The sequence below is a fragment of the Eutrigla gurnardus genome (assembly GCF_963514095.1).
Source record: "Eutrigla gurnardus genome assembly, chromosome: 19".
Classification (NCBI taxonomy): Eukaryota; Metazoa; Chordata; class Actinopteri; order Perciformes; family Triglidae; genus Eutrigla; species Eutrigla gurnardus.
Window position 1 is genome coordinate 3,684,345 of NC_139930.1, and position 23,205 is coordinate 3,707,549.

The 23,205-nt window shown below is 43.1% G+C and overlaps 2 protein-coding genes across 2 annotated transcripts; one reads left to right on the plus strand and one right to left on the minus strand.

Annotated features, from left to right (window-relative positions):
- Nucleotides 1-868: 868 nt before the first annotated feature.
- Nucleotides 869-7,499, minus strand: derl2 (derlin 2). Its single transcript, XM_084035263.1, has 7 exons — nt 7,316-7,499; nt 5,708-5,773; nt 5,081-5,154; nt 4,492-4,585; nt 2,873-3,068; nt 2,426-2,516; nt 869-1,365 (listed from the first exon to the last, which is right to left on the minus strand). Exons 1-7 carry the CDS (start codon nt 7,406-7,408, stop codon nt 1,260-1,262), a joined length of 720 nt encoding a protein of 239 aa, XP_083891389.1. The 5' UTR covers nt 7,409-7,499; the 3' UTR covers nt 869-1,259.
- Nucleotides 7,500-9,832: 2,333 nt separating this feature from the next.
- pdzph1 (PDZ and pleckstrin homology domains 1) lies at nt 9,833-22,494 on the plus strand. Its single transcript, XM_084035957.1, has 13 exons — nt 9,833-9,877; nt 10,534-10,635; nt 11,837-14,029; nt 14,453-14,608; nt 15,142-15,303; nt 15,463-15,564; nt 17,579-17,689; nt 18,161-18,339; nt 18,434-18,591; nt 19,268-19,310; nt 19,791-19,977; nt 20,100-20,235; nt 20,547-22,494. The coding sequence occupies exons 2-13, from the start codon at nt 10,575-10,577 to the stop codon at nt 20,644-20,646; spliced, it is 3,588 nt and encodes a 1,195-aa protein (XP_083892083.1). The 5' UTR covers nt 9,833-9,877; nt 10,534-10,574; the 3' UTR covers nt 20,647-22,494.
- The last annotated feature ends 711 nt before the right edge of the window (nt 22,495-23,205 follow it).

Genomic DNA, 23,205 nt, shown 5'->3' on the forward strand with positions numbered 1-23,205 from the left:
ACATCTCTCTTCTGGCTTTCCAGGCGAAACGCTTTTATCCGAAAACCCCGAACGCTGCATTGTCCTTACTCTTTATTTCAAGTAGAGGAATGACTTCCACAGACCATTACCGCCCCCTACTGATCTACCGGGAGGTGAGCTTGAACTCATCTTTATCTGTAAACATTGTAGTGAGATTTACTTCCATCTGCTGTATTACAATTATGCCACAGTTTTTGGTCAGATCAATACAAACCACGTGAAGCATAAACAGAGGAATTAGATGCATTATGTTGATTAGAACTTGGCTTCCATGGCATCCCATAATAACCACGGGTAGTAGATTGTTTATATCTGGAACCATAATATCCAACTGCATTAGTAGAGCACTTTTCTTCAGATTATTGAAAAGTGTAAAATACAACAGAACTATCAGACATAATACAAAACTAAACTATGATTCCATGACTCCATTTGATCCATTGCAACTATAATTCAACAAAGCTCCCACTCTTGATGTGACACATGTATCTCATACCTTCGCGCATCAAGAACAGATGTCCTTTACCAGGATATATAATTAATTTCTCATAAACACATCACATGGTAAGACAAAAAATACTACAAATGTGTGCAAAATCTATTAAATAACTAAAATGTATTGTCACATACAAATGTCTGCTCTTTTTTGTGTATGGCAATAAGACTTTAGTATGAAATGACAGAAAAACAGCTATGGACGTAGCGTGACCGACGTGGATGGAAAGCTCAAGATGAGGAAATAGTACAAATGTGAATATTAGTAACTCCCACTGACCTGCTGTGCTCCGTGACATTTCTAATTTCTCATTTGTTGAGATGTTTTGGATCGAAAGAGATGAAACCAATGCATCATTTGCCACACACATTTATTTTTTTAAAAAGTGAAATGAGAAAAAAAAGCACTCACCAACTGAATATATTCATTTTGCTATTTTACTGCCGTCGTGTATTTCTCTTTAATATAGTTTTGTATCATTTATTTTTGAGATGAAGACAAACATCACCGAGCCCGAAGGTTCACCGTCCAGAGTTCCAGCCGAAGCTTGTGTTCTCTCAAATCCTCTTTGAGCCCAAATACAAAGACAACAGTCGTTCTCTCCAAGCAGCTCTGGTTGTTTGGCATTCTTCATCCAGAACTAAACAAACAAGTCAAAAATGAAGACCATGTTTGTCCCCTTCCTCTCTGAGGGAATGTCCTTGGAAAAGGCCTGACGATCAAGGCCGATCTGGGGGCGGAGTTAACCTCCGAGGCGCTGACCCTCTCCCCAGGCGAACCCTCCCGGCCGCTCCTCAGGCAACGGGTTGTAGTTGGCGTCTTCCTCAGGAGTGTCGAACAGCATCTTTCTGTGGGAGACACACAAGGCTGGTTTATGCACACGTATGTCTTTTACCTACATGTCGCCAATAAAACAGAAACAAATCCATTCATCCAGGAGGAAAACAAAAGCAAGGCCATGAAGAGAAACACGTGATACATATGAGGAGTAGGGATGCCAGGATCCAACATTTGATTGCAACATTTGAAGCAGTAGTCATGGAGGAGACTGAAATCTATGTCCACATGTCTTCCAGTGTTTCCCTACAATGTTGTCGGTGCACCAGGTCAAGCAAGGTCATAACAACATGTTCCAACTGGCCAAATAACCAACTATCCAATCAGAGATCATGAGTCGTCTGTGGGAGTCTGGGCTGCTGGTCTTCTCAGTCTGCTGGTCCCACGATGGTCCGTGACTCCTCTGATCGAAGCCCACCATCGGGAGTGGACAGACCACCAGGCCTTCCACTTGAATGTAGACCCAGAACCGGTCCATGGGGGACCAAGTGAACCTGATCCACACCCTTTCTACTGAGCATTCATTGTTAAGATGCTGTTTCCACCGTCTTTCAGGTACCAACAGTAGAGACAACAAGCAGGGTTTCCCCCAGAATGTGTTCCAGGTCTGGTGGTTCACACTTACCATGGCATGTTGGTGGTCGACTCCGGTCAGAGGAGCAGCAGATCCATGTGGTCTGACTAAACTCCTCTCCCATGTTAGTGTAGCACAGTTCCTAGTTGAGTTTGACTTTTGGAGATTTTATAATGAATCTTACTAAGAGGATGAACCCATGTCAAATTGCTCAGTCTGCAAGTTTTCCTTCGTTCCTATTCTCTCATCGTCACACTGAGCTGCCACCGTCATCCTCCAGCACTCGAGGTGAAGACAATGTCACACAAAGAGATAATGAAAGCAAAGGGACGATGCTAGACTCTAATGCAACGGAGGTCCGAGTGGTGACATTGTTGTCACCATCATACAAACGCTGGGGACGTCGCCTCCACAGATCCCTGCGCCGTGTGGACCGGAGCCGAGGCTTCAGTCTGGTTGTTTTCACCAAAATGTTGGAGAAGGAAGTGGAGACTCACATGATCGAGGGGGTCTTGAGCCACCTTCCTCCACCGGGCTGGTTGGGGAAAACATCCTCCAGGAAGAAGTACACATGACCCACAGCGATACCTGGAGGAAGGTGAAAAACATTTAAACACGAGCACCAGGGATCCATCATAACGGTATAGTTTAAAACATACAGGCTCATTTGTCCTTTATTAATGCAGGGAGAATTTAGGATTCATCACCATGTTGTTGGAGATTATTTCATTGTTTGTGTGTCTCATCTGTGATGCAATAAAAACATTTCTTTCATAACAACATGTAGCGTAACTCCATTTTAATTGGTTTAAGCTGATTTTCATGATTATCAGGATAATATGGTTATTCACAATTACCGAGGCAGGATAATAGACATGTCATATTCCTATCGTCCCATGCCCACTAGCATATCACCAAAGCCCCTAATAATGAGAGATGGGTACCTAAAAGATCCACGATGATGGAGTTGCCCAGCAGGAGGGAGAACCCCATCAGCACCCAAGGAAGGAAGGGGGCCTGGAAGTTCAGCAGGCCAAAGAAGTTCATGCGGACGTTTGGATTTCGGCGACTCCACACATACACCAGCATGATGGTGAAGGCTTGGCCCAGGAACACCAGACTCACAAAGGTGCCAAATATCTGAATGTGGTCAAGGAACAACGCGGTCCCTGTGCAGGCTGAGGTGGTGGAGGGAGGGGGGGATGAAGAGGTGAAGCATTTAAACTACCGAACACACAAGTGTTACTGAATACGTTCACACGTTCTCCAGCTGCATGAATCAAATTCATCTCACCAGCATCAAATATACAGAATATGGGATTTATTCTGAGGTCAGTGGGAATACGAGGGAGACCAACTTTACTGCCACGGCAGCAGCACACCAACCCTGCTGGGGGAGGGGCTTGTGTCTGTGCAACATAAGATGCCAAGGCAGTGAACCAGCATCATGTCATATTAGAAAGCATTCATAGCAATCCACTTAAAGTGGAACACCGCTAACATCACTCCTCATTCTCCAACATCCAACAGCAGCAGCAACTTCAGCAGCAGGAACTTTAGCAGCAACAGCAACTTTAGAGGCAGCAGCAGCTTTAGAAGCAGCAACTTTAGCAGCAGCAGCTTTCCCAGCAGCTTTCCCAGCAGCAACTTTAGAGGCAGCAGCAACTTTAGCAGCAGCAACTTTAGAGGCAGCAGCAACTTTAGAGGCAGCAACAGCTTTAGCAGCAGCAGCTTTAGCAGCAGCAACTTTAGCAGCAGCAGCAACATTAGCAGCGGCAGCTTTAGCAGCAGCGGCTTTAGCAGCAGCAACTTTAGCAGCAGCAGCAACATTAGCAGCAGCAGCTTTAGCAGCAGCAGCTTTAGCAGCAGCAGCAACATTAGCAGCAGCAACATTAGCAGCAGCGGCTTTAGAAGCAGCAACTTTAGCAGCAGCAGCTTTAGCAGCAGCAGCAACATTAGCAGCAGCAGCTTTAGCAGCAGCGGCTTTAGAAGCAGCAACTTTAGCAGCAGCAACTTTAGCAGCAGCAGCAACTTTAGCAGCAACAGCTATAGCAGCAACAGCTTTAGCAGCAGCAGCAACTTTAGCAGCAACTTCAGAAGCAGCAGCAACTTCAGAAGCAGTGACTTTAGCAGCAGCAGCAGCGTTAGCAGCATGAGAATCATTATAAGACACTGAAACTAGAGGGCCACAGCAGGTTTGATCTTGGTATCACTCAGTATTGGTTTAGCAGCAGCAGGTGCAACGGATCAGATGTAGGCTAGACTTTTTATCATTTCCTGTAAACAGAACAAGTGCTTTGTTTATGAACAGGACTAAGTAGCTTCACCTTGGTAGTCTGTCATGAAGGATGACAAGATGACATCACACACACACAAAAAGAGAAGATCAGTGGAAGGCAAAGGATGAGTGTCTGCCCACCAGGTCTGCCTGAGCCCACCAGGTCTGTCTGAGCCCACCAGGTCTGCCTGAGCCCACCAGGTCTGTCTGAGCCCACCAGGCCTGCCTGAGCCCTCATCATCTGCAGGTGGACATGTTGGATATGAGACATGACTGAAAGGATACGGTCATCAGAAGGCCACCAAAGAGGAACATGAAGACAAAGTCGGCCGTGCGTCCCCTGAAGGAGCCCTCCTCCAGCATACGGCAGTATCTATAGCTGGAACCAAGGTCAAGGACACACACTCTGACACTCACACATCCCCCCCCCCCCCCCCAGGTGAAACAGAAAGTATGCAAACACACTCTGCATTAGGGGATTTACTGAGTCCACTTGATTGTAAATCACAAGGTCGGATATGAAAGAACAGATTCACAGACAACTAATGCTGTAAATGCTATGAATGATCTATGCTGGTGCATTATTAAAATGTTTAACGTTCATATTAAGAACCAAAACAACTACGATAATGTGTGTGTACGTTATTCTTTTACCTTCTTATTGTCATCTTTTTACTGCTTCTTTTATTTACACAAACACATTTTGACCCCCACTTCTGTGACCCCTGAGATTCTGTGACAGATCAACACCGAGTTGGAAGATTAGAAGACAACCAGGGTTTCATCTGATCATTCAAAAGAAGATCACAGAATCTTTTGGAGGGTTTTCTACTTCATATAGGATATAAGTGAGACATGGAACTGAGAAGGATACAGAAAAATCATATTGAACAGGAAATTGAAGCCAACTGGTCCAAAAAACAGGAAGTTGGTTATTAGTCGCCATACCTTCAAAAAGAAAGAGAGAGATGTTTGATAACAATTTCTTTGAGAACACAAAATAGTGAAACGTTGCGACGTCACATTCAATGATTTTCATTACATTCTGAATATTTACTCATGAACCTTTTTGAAAGCGTTACCGTCTACAACTGGACTTGTTTTAGGTCAAGTTTAAGGTCCAGTTGCTGATGACAACACTTTGAAAGAGGACGATGAGCCGACAAGCAACCTCACTTCACTTCATCCACCATCTGAGACTTCCAATCGTAAACAACGGAAATGGAAAACATGGCATTTAGGAAACGATAACGTGGAATCAGTAAAAACAAAAAGAGGAACAGATGTCATATGGTCCTAGTTAAATGTTTGTAGGTTAGATACGAAGCAGAGTTGAGCAGGAACCTAATGTGCTTAACATGCTTTGTGTAGCAGACTGCTATATGCACGATATGATTGGTTTCTGGTGACCAAACAGACAGCTGAGCTTCATCAGGCTGAGGGGAGGATGGCATGTTCAGGACGGTGAAGATGAAGGTGAGCAGTGGTTTAGATTACTCACCTGATAATTCCTTAGAATCAAGTCTGGATTGAAGTAGAGCTGAAAGGGTGTGATGATCTCTAGTTGCTGTGAAAGAAGACAGACAACAACGAAGCTCTGTTAATAAACATGCAGCTCATACAGCCGGAGGACATCCAATCAGACTGATGGACAACAAGTCCTCAACATTGCCTGGAGGGGGGACGAGGGGGTAATAAAGGGTAAGAGGGGGTAATAAAGGGTAAGAGGGGTAAGAAAGGGTAAGAGGGGTGTAAGAGGGGGGTAAGAGAGGGTAATAGAGGGTAAGAGGGGTTAAAGAGGGGTGTAAGAGGGGGGTAAGAGAGGGTAAGAAAGGGTAAGGGGGGTAAGAAAGGGTAAGAGAGGGTAAGAGGGTTTAAGAGGGGTGTAAGAGGGAGTAATAAAGGGTAAGAGGGGGTAAGAAAAGGGTGAGAGGGGGTAAGAGGGGAGTAAGAGGAGGGTAAGAGGGGGGTAAGAGAGGGTAAGAGAGGGTAATAAAGGGTAAGAGAGGGTAATATATATATATATATATATATATATATATATATATATATACATATATACATATATATATATATATATATACATATATACATATATATATATATATATATATATATATATATATATATATATATATATATACACACACACACACACACACACACACACACACACACACACACACACACACACACACACAGGGAGCTATTCATTATCAAACAATATGTATCATCACTGCAATCTCTCTGTCTTAACAGCTTACTCAATCAATTCAGGCTGGGAAGAAAATGTATACAGCTTAGTATCGTGATATTTAGTATCGTTACATGGCTACCAAGTGTTTCCCATATAAACTATGAATATTGCAAACACAAATGAAGCCACTGCACTTCAGATGGAAATTACTGTACTTTATCTTCATTTTATTTGACAGCGTAGATGACTAGTTACTCAGCAGATTCAGATTTAATGCCAACATACATGATCGGTTTATAACACATGATGCATTGTAGTAGACTCAAAAGAAAAAATAAGTTATATGACGAGGCGAATACAAATAATAATAATAATACTACATGTAGTATTACTTTTGATAGCTGACCTTTGTTTTATATCTTGTACGTTTTTACACTGAGGTATTGCTACTTTAAGTAAAAAAGGCTCGAGTCGTTCTTCTACCACGATTATTATTATAGATAGCTAGGTAACGACATAGAGCAATACTCTGTCCTGTTGATTGTCTGGTAGAACAGATGACGTGTATAATGACAATAATATATGTCATAATCTCGTCGTGTAAACATCTATTATAGGGCTGCTTTCGCTTCGAAGCTTCCGGGCGGAAACGCAACTTAGCGGCCGCTTATGGTGCCGGTTTCACGGGTAGAATGAAGCCGAGGCTCCGGTCCCAGCCGTCCTCTCTGTGGGACTTTGTGTGACTTGAATAAGATAGTTAACATCGTGTAAAATAAGCAGATTCCGACGCGTCTCCTCCTCCCAGCTGCTACGAGGCTAGCTGGAGCATCGAGCTAGCAGCGAGGTCCCGACGGTACGTTAGCCGGTTCGGCTGAGCCCGGGCTGAACCGGGTGAACGGGAATGTGTCTTACCACCGCAGCCGTAGTGAGGACACAGGCGGTCGTATAAGCCCGAGTAACAACAGGGATCTGGAGGAACTCCTGTTGTAGGGTCTGGTAAGCCATTTTGGACTGACTGGAAGCTTCCGGCACTTTCTTGACACGTCATTCCACAAGGAGAAGGGTGTTGCGTTCATGCACGTGCGACAAAAATGCAAAATATCAACAGGGCTGCGTCCGAATACTGTTCTTCTCTGAGGAAGGTTCCTAACAGAAAAAATGACCCGGAAGTAAATACGTGGCAGACATGATAAGAGCCGAATCCTCTAATGTTAAGGAAAGGAGCCTCAATGCTTCCTTTCATGTATCCTCTGGCCGAGGATACAACAACCTTCCTTTGCCAAAGGAGAGGAGATTAAGGCGACCCACAATTCATTGAGAGCAGCATATAAATGACGCACAACTCCGCTCTTCATGAAAAGAAAGGATATGAAAATGTGAATATTTAACACTTACTGTCAAGCAGACATAAAGTAATTGGATTTGTGTTGATAACAAATTCTTGATTATAAACAACATTCATAATAAATATGAACAAATATTAAATCTCCAAAAAGGAGAGAAATAGATCCAAACCCCATTACTCAAACAATAAAAACTCAGGTTGAGTAGGTAATTCTATTCAGAAACACTTTCCAGCATTCGCCGCACAATGCATGCTGGTTAGTTTTGTGTCCGACTTGATCCCGACTTGCGCTGATGTCATGAACACGTGGGCAACGATAATCTCACGAGATCAAGGCGGAGGCGGTCTGAGTTCGCAAATTTCCAGTGTGAGTCTAATATTTAACACAAGATCGTGGGTTGTTTATCTCATGTTTTGCAATTTAAGTTAAATCTGTCAACAAACATATCTCATGTGTTTGATAATATTAATAATAATCATAATAATGACAATAAAAGTTGTTATTTATATAGACCTTATCAAAATGAGCAATTACCCTACGGTGTGCTTTAACAGGCAGACATAAAAAACAACAACAACCCAGATACACATTTAATACAGTATAACTGTCAAACTTTACTGATGTGCACTAGATAATATCATACTACCTCAACAGCAGATACAGTACTATACCGTATAGTGTTTTATATACATACATTATGTTCATGCATTACTTATATTTAGTGGCATATTTTTATACTTATTTTACTCTTATTTGTGAACAAATATAAACGTGAACGTGGTTGCAAACTACAAATTGGCTACAGATTGCATCTTAACAAGGATGTAACTTTTTCTATGGCAAATCTTCGAAGGCCGATGGAAACTGTCCGACTGGAATCCAACTTTTAGGCTCCGCCTCCTGCTGCTCCGCTGCTCTTGTCTACGTTCCAGGTGAGGCGCAGTTTATCTCGAATTACCCTAATGTCATCTGTGGCTGTGGCAGGACGGTAAAATAACCTGTCCAATCAAAAAAGTCTTTGTACAGAGCTCTGAACAAAGGGGGTGGGACTTTTTTGGTTCGGTGATGCGTTCAAAGTCAAAGTCTCTGTGGTTTTTCCAAATGACCTTCTTTGCCTTTAATTGATCACATAAACTCTTGTGACTGGAAGCCTTGATTCCTTTTTAATGCCAATTCCAACCAAGTTAGTTCAATAACAAGAAGCATCAGTTAAAGAAGCAATATATGCCTATAATAAATAATTAACAAGTAACCATAGCAACATAGAACTGAACAGTTGGTGTGTTGGCTGGAGACAGACAGGTAACCAGTCTATCACAGGGCCGACATGTAGAGACAGACAGGTAACCAGTCTATCACATGGCCGACATGTAGAGACAGACAGGTAACCAGTCTATCACAGGGAGACATGTAGAGACAGACAGGTAGCCAGTCTAACACAGGGAGACATGTAGAGACAGACAGGTAACCAGTCTATCGAAGGGCTGACATGTAGAGACAGACAGGTAACCAGTCTATGACAGGGAGACATGTAGAGACAGACAGGTAACCAGTCTATCTGACATGTAGAGACAGACAGGTCCCCATTCTGCATGTCTTTGGACTGTGGGAGGAAACCGGAGAACCCAAGAGAACATGCAGACTCCACACAGAAGGAACCCGAACCAGACCCGGGAATCGAACCCGGGACCCTCTCCCTGTGAGGCAACAGTGCTATACATTACACCACCGTGAAGCAACCTAATAAAACTATTTTGATAATAAAAAAATGTTTTACCAAGCAACACAAGTTTCAGTGGCTCAGGAGGAGGTGTGATTCTTCCACTGATCACAGGGTTGAAGTGCCCTTGGGCAAGGTTCATTGGGAGGTTCCACTCGTGGATGAGCAGTGAGCTGTGCACATTTAGCAGCGTTGTGGACAGAAGTGCTACATACATGCATCCTTTCATTTCAACATGCTTGAACACCAGAGGAAAAGCACGCGATGAACAAGGCCGCCGCTGACATCACAGGAGGCTCAGGAGCTTAGCTAAATAAGCTGCTTTACGTTGGGAATAGACAGAATAAGACTGAAGGCTCTGTCTGTCTTTGTCTTTGGATAGCAGCCGTCAGGACTTCACACCAACAGGTCAGTCAGCTGTTTATTTGACTTTTATACGTGCAACATATGATCTACGTGGTTCCTGCGGAGTCACCTGCAGCTCTTTGATTCACCAATGATTGAGAAAGCTTGTGAGATTGATTTTGAATGTGTTTTATTGTGTATTATCTATGATATTATATCCACTGCAGCTGTTATCTTTAGTGGTTATCATGTTATACTAGTTATGTTGTCCACCATTACTGCTACTACTGCTTACAGTTGTATCATTCCTTGACTTTGTTGTAATGTATGTTGTTTATTCTGAACACATGACATCTATTATCTCCTGGATCTGTCGCTGTCCCTCACCTTTCTTCCTCTTTCCCTGTTAAAAGGGGCTTTGAGGGAGTTTTTCGTTATTCGATGGAGGGTTAGGGTTAAAGGTGCAGTGTGCACTTCTTTGCTTTTGATTTACAAAGAATGTTTTTCCAAGTGTTTCATATAAATATCAAATCTATCATTATGACTTGTATAAGTGTTGTACATATTTGTATCTATATCTAGCCACAGATGGAATAATTTCTTTGGTTCAGATCAGCTGTGTGATGATCAGCTGTTGGGTCTGCCAAGCCATGTTAATTTTGATGACAGTAGACATTTGCATTTTTTTTACCATTAAAAAACCTTTCAAATCTTGTCAGCCATCTCTCTCTCAGGTAATGAGGCTGTGGTGGATTTAAGAATGAGCAGGAGGGGGAGGAGGAGGAACAGCAAGAGGAGGAAGAGCTCCAGCAGCAGTAAACGTGAGTTGGAGCTTTGGTTGCAATGAGGTTAATCTGGTGTTTAGCTGAGTCACATTTTCCACACCTGCACAAAGAATTCCTATTGAGAGGCAAAGTCCCTCCCCTAACGGTGTCCCCCATGGGACAAAATATGAACAGTAGTCAAGAAAGAAGGACAAATTATTTTTTAACATGTGAATTCCAAATGATAACTGACTTGACTTTGTCGTATGTAGGGGGGCTTGTGAACCACTGCTCTATACGATACTGGAAGCATTTAAATAGCATCAAACAACTATTGTCTGTGTTTGGGAGCGCGCTCCACTAGCTAGCTCATGGTCAAAGTTACCGCCGATAATGCAGTCCCAACTAATGTTAGTTTCAGTTCCCACAGCTTAACTATTTCTCCTGCTAAATTATGTTCCAAAACAACTAAACTCCATAGTTAGGTTGAGACGACTGAACGTCATAGTTAGGTTGAGACAACTGAACCTCATAGTTAGGTTGAGACAAATAAACTACATAGTTAGGTTGAGATAAATAAACTACATAGTTAGGTTGAGACCACTAAACTACATACTTAAGTTGAGACCACTAAACTACATAGTTTGGTTGAGACGACTAAACTACATAGTTAGGTTGAGAAAACTAAACTACATAGTTAGGTTGAGAAAACTAAACTACATAGTTAGGTTGAGACGACTAAACTACATAGTTAGGTTGAGACGACTAAACTACATAGTTAGGTTGAGACAACTAAACTACATAGTTAGGTTGAGACGACTAAACTACATAGTTAGGTTGAGACTAACATACACATACCAGCATGCATTGTGCGGCGAATGCTGGAAAGTGTTTCTGAATAGAATTACCTACTCAACCTGAGTTTTTATTGTTTGAGTAATGGGGTTTGGATCTACATAGTAAGGTCAAGTCATGTGGAGATCTGCCGTGAATATGAAATTCAGCACCTTTAATATGTTTTAGTTTCAATATAATATTAATGATGCATTGTGTTGAGTTTGTGTTCATAAATTATGAGTGGGTGATAAAATACATTATGATAAATTAAATTTTTTTAAATTACATTTTATAAATGGTATTTGTAAATGTGGCAACATGGATGTATATTGTGATATGTAAAATCTATTAAAAAAAAACATTTAGATAATTACATGTATACGTTAAACATATGTCATAAAGTTTGTTTTTTTACTTCCAGAGAGTGTCTCACCATACATCTTTGAAAAGCAGAACAAAAGTAACAGTGTCAGCTACAATGACATTGTTGAAAAGGGTGAGACGGACTCTCTTCGAAAGGAAAATGTTCTGTCAGAATCTGAAGATGAGGAAAAATACAACAACGCTCCACCAAAGGAGAAAAGATTCAAACAGGATCATCATTTGAATTCATTTCCAAACCAAAGAAGTATTTATTGCAAAACGTTGGAGGACAGGGAGAACGGTGTGAGGACAGTGACGTCGGTGTCCGTCAACGACATGGAAGATTCATTCCCAAACATCATCGTTCAACACTCTCGGGAACCCTTATCGGATCACCGGGCACACTCAACAACACCAGTGACTAACGTCATGAAAATTAATTGCACCATGTCACACTTGCAACTTGAAATTCAAGAAACGTTCCAGCCGAATAGTTCTGGCTCCAAGACCATGTTTGTTTTCATGAATGAAAAGGGCGACTGTGCCAAGACATTTCCGGAGAGCCAATGTGAGAAGACGTGGACGCTGAATAATGAGTCACCGGAACAGCGTCATCACACCACAAATAACAGATTTAACTTTGTCAACACGAAGAACCCAACGGAGGCTCATAGAGATTCAACAAACATCTGGGAAGATCCAAACGTCTCTGATCACAAACCATTCATATCAACAGGCTGTATGTCGGCAAATGATCCATCAAGCCTACCAGCGTATCAGAAACATTTCCCCAAAAGCATCTGTAGGGACGAGTTGTGTTCCATTCCTCCACCCCAAGAGTTTGCAGACTTGAAATATAACACTTTAGATGATCTAACACGCGGCCTGGCTTCCTGTAGGATTGGTGCTAGAAGTCCTGCTGACAAACAGCAAAGAGAACTTCAGCCTGAACCTAACACGACCTGGGAAAAAGAATCTCGATGTCCGTTTCCTGCAGGAGCAGAGGAAACAGCACCTTTGTTTGATCAGTTGTCAGAATCTGCCAATGATGAGCTCATGAACAGGTCCAGCTTCACCAAAGACTTCATCAACTGTCAAAAGAGAAAATGCTGGATTAGACACAACAGTATTGCCACAGTGGAGCGCAGAGCACGTTTGATCCCAAAGAAAAGACACCAGACGTTTCCTGGCATGTCCGAGGGTTTTGGATGGATGTTTCCCTGCTCCGACTCCTTTTCCTCGCTAGTCATGTGCTCGCTGCTCGTCCAAACGGAGAGGCTGGGCAGGTTTCCTCAGGGCACCGACAGCTTCACTGCGTCTGGAACAGGAGATTATAATTCCTCACGAGCGGATGGTAGTTCCAAACTCCTCTCAGAAAACAGCCAAGATGGGAAGCAATCATTGCTCAGTTCGTTCTATCTGAGCAGCTCGGAGGAGAATCCTGATGATGTGTTCACTGTCAGTGAAGCAGTCAGACAGCAGAGCATTGCTATGGACATGGAGAATGTGGACACTATTGATCAAAGTGAAGTGGCAGACAGTGGATTTGACCAAGAAATGTGGGACGTAGACTATCACAGCCCAAAAGTCCTCACGATACAAGTCATCCCTCCATCCTGCAGTGGCTCACAGGAACAAATTCTCCCCAGCGATCCGGCTGCCAGTGAACACCTCGAGCATCCAGCCTCACATTTACCCAAACACAGTGACTCGGCCAGGACAGCTACTGCTGGTTCACTCCTGCAAAGACTCCTGCACATGGACTCCCCATCACCACAGGGGTCTTTCATGGAACTACAGGTTTTGGAAGATGTGAATTCATTAAACACATATGAGATTGGACCTAAACCATTTAGTGATGAAACAGGAAGTACCCGCCCTATTCTGCCTCTATTGGTCGAGCAGACAAATGATCTGCAATTGGACTCAGCAAGGAGAACGGAGGAGTCAGACCAATGGGCTGCATCGTGTCCAGCCAGAGGTTCCAGAGAGGAAGGTTTTCCGATGGATGCAGAACCCCGTTCCAGAGAGGAAGGTTCCCTGACGGATGCAGAACCCCATTCCAGAGAAGAAGGTTCCCTGACGGATGCAGAACCCCGTTCCAGAGAGGAAGGTTCCCTGACGGACGCAGGACCTCGTTCCAGAGAGGAAGGTTCTCCAACGGATGCAGAACCCCATTCCAGAGAAGAAGGTTCTCCAACGGATGCAGAACCCCATTCCAGAGAGGCAGAGGAACATGTGGTATCCAGACGTAAGTGACAGTTATGCTTGTGACAAATTAATATGGATAAATAGGTAACGAAATCGGTAACAGCTGCACACTCCACACCACACTTTAATGATTGACCACATTTCCATCCTGCTTGGATCTTCGCCAGGTCAATGTGTTTGAAGAAAGGATCCCCCCTTTATAATACACCAGTCAGCACACAGCAGCGTAACCACACACTGCAATAAGTACATGGAGGCTCTGATATCCTGCTTCATAATGAAATGGATTACATTAGTAGAACTCGTTATCAGGCAGGTGAATGTGGTACACCTATGTGCAAGCCTTACCTTTTTCCTGAATAATGCTGTAATGCTAGCCTAGCCTAGCATATGCATCTTATCTTTCTAACTTGAAATAAATATTGAACAACAAATTTATTGTGACTGTTTATTATCATTCCAGCTCCCTCAGAGGCCAAAGAGCATCTGAAACTGGTGGTTCAAAGAGAGCCAGAGAGCTCAGACCACTGGGCCAAGAGGAGAAAACTCTTCAAGGAGAGCCAGCAGTGGAGCTCAATTGGAGGAAGCTCCATAACCAGTGACATCACAGAGGATTCAGGTGACTTTAGGCCTGAGTTTGCACGTATCTCTAATGGTATTAATTATTCTTCATTCATCGTTAATCATTCATCATTAATAATGCATCATCCATCTTTCATTCATCGTGGCCATGTCTTCTGTTCTCTGTGAGCTGTAAGAATAACGATAGAGACGTGTGTTACATGGTACATTATATTATGTCACTCACAGGTCATGTGACGCTCAGAACAAACAGATGCTGAATGATTCTCACTAATGAATGAAGTGTCGTTACTTAATACTATATTTGCACAATAACCTGTATGTTGTTGGAGGCAGTAAAAGTAACCAATCAGCAGCTGTGGTCACGGCTCGCTAACCAGGCTACAGCCATTTCAGCGCTGTTAGCGCGGAGATAACCAAGCTAGCTGAGAGACAGCAGTGCTCCCCATAACTCCATACATGTTTATAATCAGCTGTTCAATTACATGTTCAGATCTAAAGTCATTAAGATCCGTGTCAACCTGGTTCCCAGGGACAGTATGAGGGTTCAACTCTTCTGTCCTCTCTTAGTGTCAGAAGAGAACCGCTCTGTGGACATGACCGTTAAGGACTATGAAGACCGGGGCTTTTACACAGACACCTTCCATTCTTCAGCATGGATCTACCAAGGAGACCACGTGGACTCAGCAGCCGTCCCCCCCAGCCTCAACGCCAGGACTCAAGCTGTCTCAAGTAAGCCGAGACTTCAGCCAGCCTTATGGTCCCGGGGAAAACTCATCTCCCATCCAATCGCAGTCACGGTCAATGCAAACACACGTTCATCACACAGAGGCGCTGCGCTGAGCCTGCATAGCTAACTCCATCTGACCTCAGCTCTCTCCTCGTTCTCAGGTCGCGAGAGGACCGTCAGGGTCTCCAAGGGGACAGGAGAATACCCTTGGGGCTTTCGGATACAGTTCTCTAATCCCATCGTGGTGACAGAGGTGGACACAAGTAAGTCCTGGTTGGGCTCATCTGGGTGTCGGCAACGTTTCAGAGACTCTGACTGGAACCACCACGCATACATAACATCTTTGGTCCAGTTAATCAGCTGATCAGTTGTGTTCGGACACTGAAACTGTTCCTTTTACACTTTGTCTCAATTGTTAGCAAAGATAGTCTATGCAGCATTGCAGTAATTGCAACTTCAATATATTTGTTTTCGATTCTGGTTCTGTTAAGAGATGAACAGTTGAAATCCAATTTTCATTTGATTGGACAATTAAAAAGTGGGCGGGCTTTACTGAGCTCCTTGCTCACTCGGCTCGCTAAAGGTTTTAGGTTGAAGTCTGGGCCTTAGTTTCGTGGCGCAGCAAAGGGTGGCGCAGGTTGACGGAGCTGGCGCAATGCAAGTTTCGACCAGCGTAGCCTTGCGCACGGTCAGTTTGGCAGTTTGGTGGATCGCCTGCGCCAAGATGGGTGTGGCGGCGCAGCAGGGGGAGGCATCACAGATTAAAAAGTAAAAAGCCTTGCTGAGACTGCGCCAAAAGCCCACCAGCTCCAACCTGGTCTACTCTTGGCGCAAGGCGAATTACAGCTGGCGGAGTGGCAGTTTGGCTCACCAGCGCGCAGTAAATAATCACAACAAACTAATTGAATCAAGACGTGAATTTATATCTATATAGATTGTCCCGTCACATCTGACGTCAGATCAAAGGAGGATGGCACGCGTAACGGAAACCTAACTGAATTAACACAGCTGAAACTTGGACCTCTCGGAACAAAACATCAGTTTCATCCTGGGAAAAGTTTGGCCGTCTGGCGCTGCTGCTGCTGCTGTCTTCTGTCCAGCGCCGCCGCTAGCCATTTTGGTGCCCTAAGCAGAATTCCTTTATGATGCTACCCGAAAAACAGTGATTTAGGGGAGTGGTTAGAGCGCATGCCATGTATGTATACACGCACGCATATGCCGCCATACTTGGTTTGAATCCCGTCCGAAGGTCTTTTACTGCATGTCACACCTCCCTCTCCCTCTCCTGTTTTTCATATCTATCTACTGCTAATAAAATGCATCTATGCCTAAGAAAATCTTTAAAAAAAATACAGCAGCTCGTGTCTGGTCTCGCGCCTCGGTAGCCTGTTGTCCATGTCTGTGGAGAAACGTGCAACTTTCCCGCGAGCTGGAACCGGAGTTGGGGCTGCAGCTGGACTGAGCAGGGTCCCGGTGTCCCGCCATTCTGGTGTTGGACGGGGAATCCGGTGCAGCTGTGGAGTGCAGATGATGAAGACGATGATGATGATGATGAATGGCCCGGCCGGCTCGTGCAGGCACCGGGTTCTCGCCACCATTATGTCTACTGCTGAGCGCCCTTACCCCGTTTTGTGATAGACATGCCTAAAATGTGCCTACAATTTCTATAGTAATATACTATCGGCATTATAATTATTATGACTATGATGGTTTTTCATAATATTTTTGGTGCCCCCTCAGCACTTGGTGCCCTACGCACAACGCGTGATGCGCGTGGTGGGAGCGGCGGCGTTGCTTCTGTCATTGGGTTGTCAAGTTACGAAACTTGCACTGAACCTTGCCTTGGCGCATTAAAGGGGAGGAGAGGAGCTCATTTGATTGGTGAAGATCTGAATCGACTGTGTTAATCCCAGTCCACGCCTTGTCTCCTCCTCGTCTTCCACTCATGCCTTCTCTCCTCCCTCTTTATGTAAAGCTTAATGTATAGATTTTTAATGAATCATTTTAACTTTTTGAAGCATGGTTCCCCAAGGTGAATTTGATGTCATATGTTAAGTTGGAATATTTAGTTTTCAGACTCTTTTAATGCATCAGTAATCACTTTTGATCAGGTGCAATGATTACATGACGTGTCACAATGACCCAGATTAAATTAATTCATGCCTAACATTTGTTAGGCGCTATAAAAGACAATACATTTGCAAATTATTCCAACTTTATGGCCGAGCCTGTATAACAGCAGAGAGGCCCCAGCTGCTCACTGGTGTGTTGTTTCAGATGGGGCTGCTGAGGAGGCGGGGCTTATGGTTGGAGATGCCGTCCTCGCTGTCAACGGAACTGATGTCACCAGCATTCCTCATTCCGAGGCTGCTGATTTGGCCAGGAGAGGTATCTTCATCCACAAAATACTACTTTTATGTGAAGTATTACATCAATATTTTAGGACTCTGAATGTTTGATTACGGTGAAGAACATGTCATAGGTGACGATACAATATCATCACCTTCAGGCACAATACGATCTTATCACATTTGAAACACTTTGTGATATGGTTAGTGCTGCTTGTTTTATTACCTTTTGTCAACATCAGTTTTCTCTAATAAAATACATTTTTGACTGCTCCATGGACCTGACAAACAGAACTGTTTATTATCATCTACATTGACTTACCCATGATGCACCAGAAGAGACTCAGCACCATCTAGTGGACTGAAGAAGCATTTGTTACCAAAAGGTTTATTTGTATTAGCAGTAATAATTTAGCTGATTTGAATATTGAGTGTTTAGTTAAATATTGAACGGTTCAATGGATGATCATTCCAATGTAATGCATGTAATGTGATGTTTTTGATATTGTAGGTCCAGATGTTCTCACGTTGACTATTGGCTCAGACATTGCTCGCAGTCCTAACACCCCCAGACCAGCATGCCGCGGTTATCTACACAAGCGGACCCAGACTGGTCTGATTAAGGGCTGGAGGAAGAGGTGGTTCGTACTCACACATGACTGCTGCCTCTTCTACTACAGACACAAACGGGTGAGCAGCCAGCGCCCTGTGTTCTGGTAGAAACATCCGTCCACACGCCAATAAAATAAAATGTCCTGACCACATGACTTGATGTTCATTATAGGATGAAGGCAAGAGGCGGGCTTTGTCAGCAGTGAAGCTGGAAGGGGCTGAAGTGGGACCGGATATTTCTCTGGGAAAACCATTTGTATTCAAATGCCGGCCTCAGTCGGGTAGCCGAGTGTATTTCTTCTGCACTACGTCCAACCAGGACATGAAAAGGTACTGAGCTTCTACATCAAACAGGAGTTTTATGGACTCTGCCCCTAGTAAAAGTAGTTGTATGGACTTGGCCCAGAGTAAAAGGAGTCGTATGGACTCGGCCCCTAGTAAAAGTAGTTGTGTGGACACGGCCAAGAGTAAAAGGAGTTGTATGGACTTGGCCCAGAGTAAAAGGAGTCGTATGGACAAGGCCCCTAGTAAAAGGAGTTGTATGGACTCGGCCCCTAGTATAAGGAGTTGTATGGACTAGGCCCCTAGTAAAAGGAGTTGTATGGACTCAGCCCCCAGTAAAAGGAGTCATATCGACTCGCCCCCTAGTAAAAGGAGTTGTATGGACAAGGCCCCTAGTAAAAGGAGTTGTATGGACTCGGCCCCTAGTATAAGGAGTTGTATGGACTAGGCCCCTAGTAAAAGGAGTTGTATGGACTCAGCCCCCAGTAAAAGGAATCATATCGACTCGCCCCCTAGTAAAAGGAGTTGTATGGACTCGGCCCCAGTATTGCAGAGTGAGTGTTTTACACTTGATTTAAGTGAAAAGTTGGTGTTTTCAATCAAGAGATGCACAAAGCTGCAAGATTCATTCATATAGACTTTTATTATTGATTTTAAAACTATGATATTATTAAAAACAGTTTGAGGATAAGATCATATTGAAGTTGTATCTTTGTGATTTTAGGTGGCTGGAAGCGATGGAGAAAGCTATTCATCCCGTCACCCAGGTAACCGGTAGGCAGTAGCAGCATTACTAGTTCAACTACATTACCCAGAAGCCTGGTGGGTCACGGTTCCGCTTCCATGTTCAATCTTAGGAACTAGTCCACTGGACTAGCCCCATAGGGCTGGCCCTCTCTGGTCCAGCCAAAAAGTGTAATTTAAAATACAAAAGTTTGATTAGAAATGCTCAAACTGAAAACTTTAATTGTAAAGGTGAATTTTAGCACTGACATTTTAAATGTGTTATTTTGCATTTGGCGTTTTACATTTCCCAACACTGCATCCAAATATGTCATAAATCATAATACGATTTATGGGCCTTTGAAGAGCTACATTTTAAAAATCAATATTGCATGTTGTGGCTGCAATACTCATGACAGCGGGAGATTAGAATGGATATGTCGGGCTCTTTCTCACACTGGCTTATCAACTAATAGATTTAGCCCTCAGGCTAACACTAATCTCAATTACCTCTTGTGTCTTAGAAACACGTGTGGTTGGATGTCACCAGACACAACTCTAATCTGCCTCCGCTGGCTGTGAAAAACCCAGACTGTCTCGGATTGCTTCATAAAATGGACAGACACAAGGATGTGTGGTTACAGCACTACTGCATTCTGAAGGATGGTTGCCTCTACTTGTACAGCGGAATCAGAGCAACACATGCACATGGTATGGATGTCAGTCATGCTGAACCAGGACAATGCCATCTAGAGGAACTATATCATTAGATCATCTGTTTCAAGTACAATTACTTCAGTTACTAACATTATCATTATCATCTGTGTCCTCAGGTGGGATCTACCTTCAGGGGTACATCGTGCGAGAGCAGCCCTATGGATCCAAGAAATCCACCATTGAGCTGAAACCTCCGTCTGATGAGTTCAAGACTTTCCACTTCTGTGCTGAGAATCCTACAGAGAACAAACGGTGAGGAGCTGACTGTGATATGGCATTGGGGAATTTTTCTACTGTAGAATTTGTAGTTTTTAAGAACTTCTGAGCCTTTGGTGCAAGGTGTTTCTTTGCATTTCATTGTATTTTACATAACATACATATACACATTTACACATAACAAATAACATTTGAGAGCGAGAGCAAGACCTTTTTTTTTTTTTTAGAAAAACATGTTAATATTCTTGGAGGTAGTATGTACAAAATTCTCAATTTGGTATCCATAGATGAAGTATACACCACCAGAACACATGTTTACAAGTTGATGCTTCTGATGTTCTTTGCAGATGGGTCATAGCTATCAAAGCTTCGGTCAAGAAGTGGCTTCCTTTACACCAGGCCCTTCAGGAGTACATGAGTCGGCCATCCGAAGAGACTAGAATGTGAGATACCAGCAGTGGGACCCCCTGTGGATTGCTGGATCAGCCTCCTGATTGGAGATTACGGCGCTTTGTTCCCTGTGCTGCTACTTTGTTATGGAGGATTAATTCCATAGAAATAGAAAAGGAGTGGCAGCCATTTTCATATGTACTGTTGCCATAGCGACCGCTGAAGCAGGTCTCTACTGTAGCCTATGAACTGACTCACGTCAAGTCCTGGACTGCCTAGGGTACCCCAGCAGAGACTATCAGTGGAGTTGTAACGTTAGGAAGCAGAAAGAGACAGACAGGTAGAGACAGACAGACAGGTAGAGACAGACTACATGAGGAACATTTAACATCCTCACTCTGATCACACCGGAGGAAACTACGCTGATGCTGGAACATGACTCACTACTGTTCAGACATTAAAGCTGTGGAGGTAGCAGGCTAGCTGGCTAGCTGGCTAGCTAGCTGGCTAACTAGCAGGTGGCAGGCTAGTTAGCTAGCTAGCTAATTCTGTCTTTCTTTAATGCTACACTGGTTACTGGAAATGAGCTGAGCATCAGGCTGGTGAACAGCAGCAGAGTTGAGTCTAATGTGCCCTCCACCTCACTGAAGGGGGACAATATACCTAGCTAACTAGCTACTAGATAGATATCTCTTCCCAGAATGCAGCAGGTTGAACAGGGTGGGTTTGGGCTCTGTGTCACTAGTAGCCTATCACTGATGCTGGTAGATGGTACCAGTGATGTTGTGGTGGTTTGTAGAGCTCTCCTGTCCTGGGCCCTGAACATCCCAGGATAGTTAGTAATGTTTCCAGTCCGGATGTTTCTATTGGTTCTTTATAAACGTTCCAGAAGTACCAGAACTTGGCAACAGAATTTAATATTGTTAGGATTCCTTAAGAAACACTGAACCAGGATGGAGATGCGTGATGACCATGTCCAACGATTCATTTACCATTGTGTCTTTTCTTCCATGGTAGAACGTTCTACACCACATCTGTAACAACCAATGAGCTCTTTAGCTGAAGCAGTCAGAAGGTTGTGGACCGTTTGGGACCTCTGAACTGTTCCATCAGGTTTCTAAGTAGACAACAGGCCCAGTGGGAAAGTATTTGATGAGAGCAGCTTGTTGACTAACTGCGTCAGTAGTGGTTGCTGGTTCCATCTCCACTGTCTACATGTCAAGTGTCCATGAGCAAGACACTGAAGCCCACTGCCCCTAAATGCTTAGGATGGTTCACTGCAGAGGTCACAGTTCATGCATGGGATATGACCATTGAAATCAAATTGAAGTTTAATGTCACTTCAAAGTTCTCATACATAACGTGTTTGGAATTTCCAAAAATCTTTAGAGACGTTTGTGATATAAAATAATGTAATTTCTATGATTTTATACTGATTCTGTATTACTGTGTTTTGTTTTTTACTGGTACACTGCAAACCTTTAGACTATGAATGTGTTTAATTATCACTGTATAACATTCAGAAATACACCAATGTGTTTGCCAAATAAATTGTAAATGTGTCTGCTACTTAAATGTAATTACTATTCATTGTCTAGAACTGAAGAGCACACCAAATGTAAACCTAAGCTAGCCCCCCTGCATATGTGAGTGCAGCATTCAATAACACTGAATAACATTTTCTAGATCCAGTGAATCCAGCTTGATGAAATCCAACGATAAATAGATCCTCTGAATTAGTCACGTGATCAATTTATAAGCTTTTTAATATACCGGTATTCAAGTATATGAGCCACTTTACAAAATGTACACATATTTATTTCTCATGTTGAAGGTATGGAACCAATGCACCAGAATACAGGACCCTTTGCTTAAATATTTTTTGTTAAGATTGAATGTATTAATGTTTTAATTAGAGGGATATTGTTGGGCAATATCTGAATTTGCACATCGATATTTTATCTATTTGACATTCATGCTCTAATTATTGAAACAGTAAATCAGAAGTTACTCAGCAGTTACTCAGTACTTGAGTAGTTTTTCACTAAATACTTTGTTACTCTTACTCAAGTAACTATTTGGATAACTCCCTGTTACTTCGACTTAAGTAAAATCATTCCAAAGTAACAATACTCTTACTTGAGTACAGTTTTTGGTTACTCTGCCCACCTCTGTCTAAATGGACCATATTTACTAAATGAACCTCATGCTGGATTGAAGAAGACTTGAAACTAGAGATTGAGACCATAAACTCATGTTTACAATGTTTACTGAGATAATAAAGACAGACTTCTATACAAACAGAGAGGAGTCGCCTCCTGGTGGCCAGTAGAGAGAATGACAGTTTAAGGACCTTTCGCTTGGCTTCAATTTTCAGAACCGGAGGTTGTCGCCTGAGTAAAACACCTATTTCATCTTTTTGATTTAGGGATTATGTCATGTTTATAAATTTTTCTTTTCTGATAGAAATTGGCTTCCAGGAGCAGCAGTCTGATATAATCACCTTTATATAAACTACAGTGAATAACATGTGGAACACACTGGCTATTTATTTAAAAACATTTTGTTCCCAATTATAAAAAAAGAGAATCTTGGAAATTGTATTGTAGTTATTAT

What these genes read in the sequence shown, in the direction of transcription:
- derl2 (XM_084035263.1), bottom strand. Translation starts at nt 7,408, where the DNA reads ATGGCTTACCAGACCCTACAACAGGAGTTCCTCCAGATCCCTGTTGTT. An exon ending in TGATTCTAAGGAATTATCAG is followed by an intron (nt 5,155 to 5,707) that starts GTGAGTAATCTA and finishes TTCTTTTTGAAG; the next exon opens with GTATGGCGACTAATAACCAA. An exon ending in CTGTTCAATATGATTTTTCT is followed by an intron (nt 4,586 to 5,080) that starts GTATCCTTCTCA and finishes CCTTGGTTCCAG; the next exon opens with CTATAGATACTGCCGTATGC.
- pdzph1 (XM_084035957.1), top strand. Translation starts at nt 10,575, where the DNA reads ATGAGCAGGAGGGGGAGGAGGAGGAACAGCAAGAGGAGGAAGAGCTCC. An exon ending in GAGCTCCAGCAGCAGTAAAC is followed by an intron (nt 10,636 to 11,836) that starts GTGAGTTGGAGC and finishes TTTTACTTCCAG; the next exon opens with AGAGTGTCTCACCATACATC. An exon ending in TGCTGATTTGGCCAGGAGAG is followed by an intron (nt 17,690 to 18,160) that starts GTATCTTCATCC and finishes TTGATATTGTAG; the next exon opens with GTCCAGATGTTCTCACGTTG.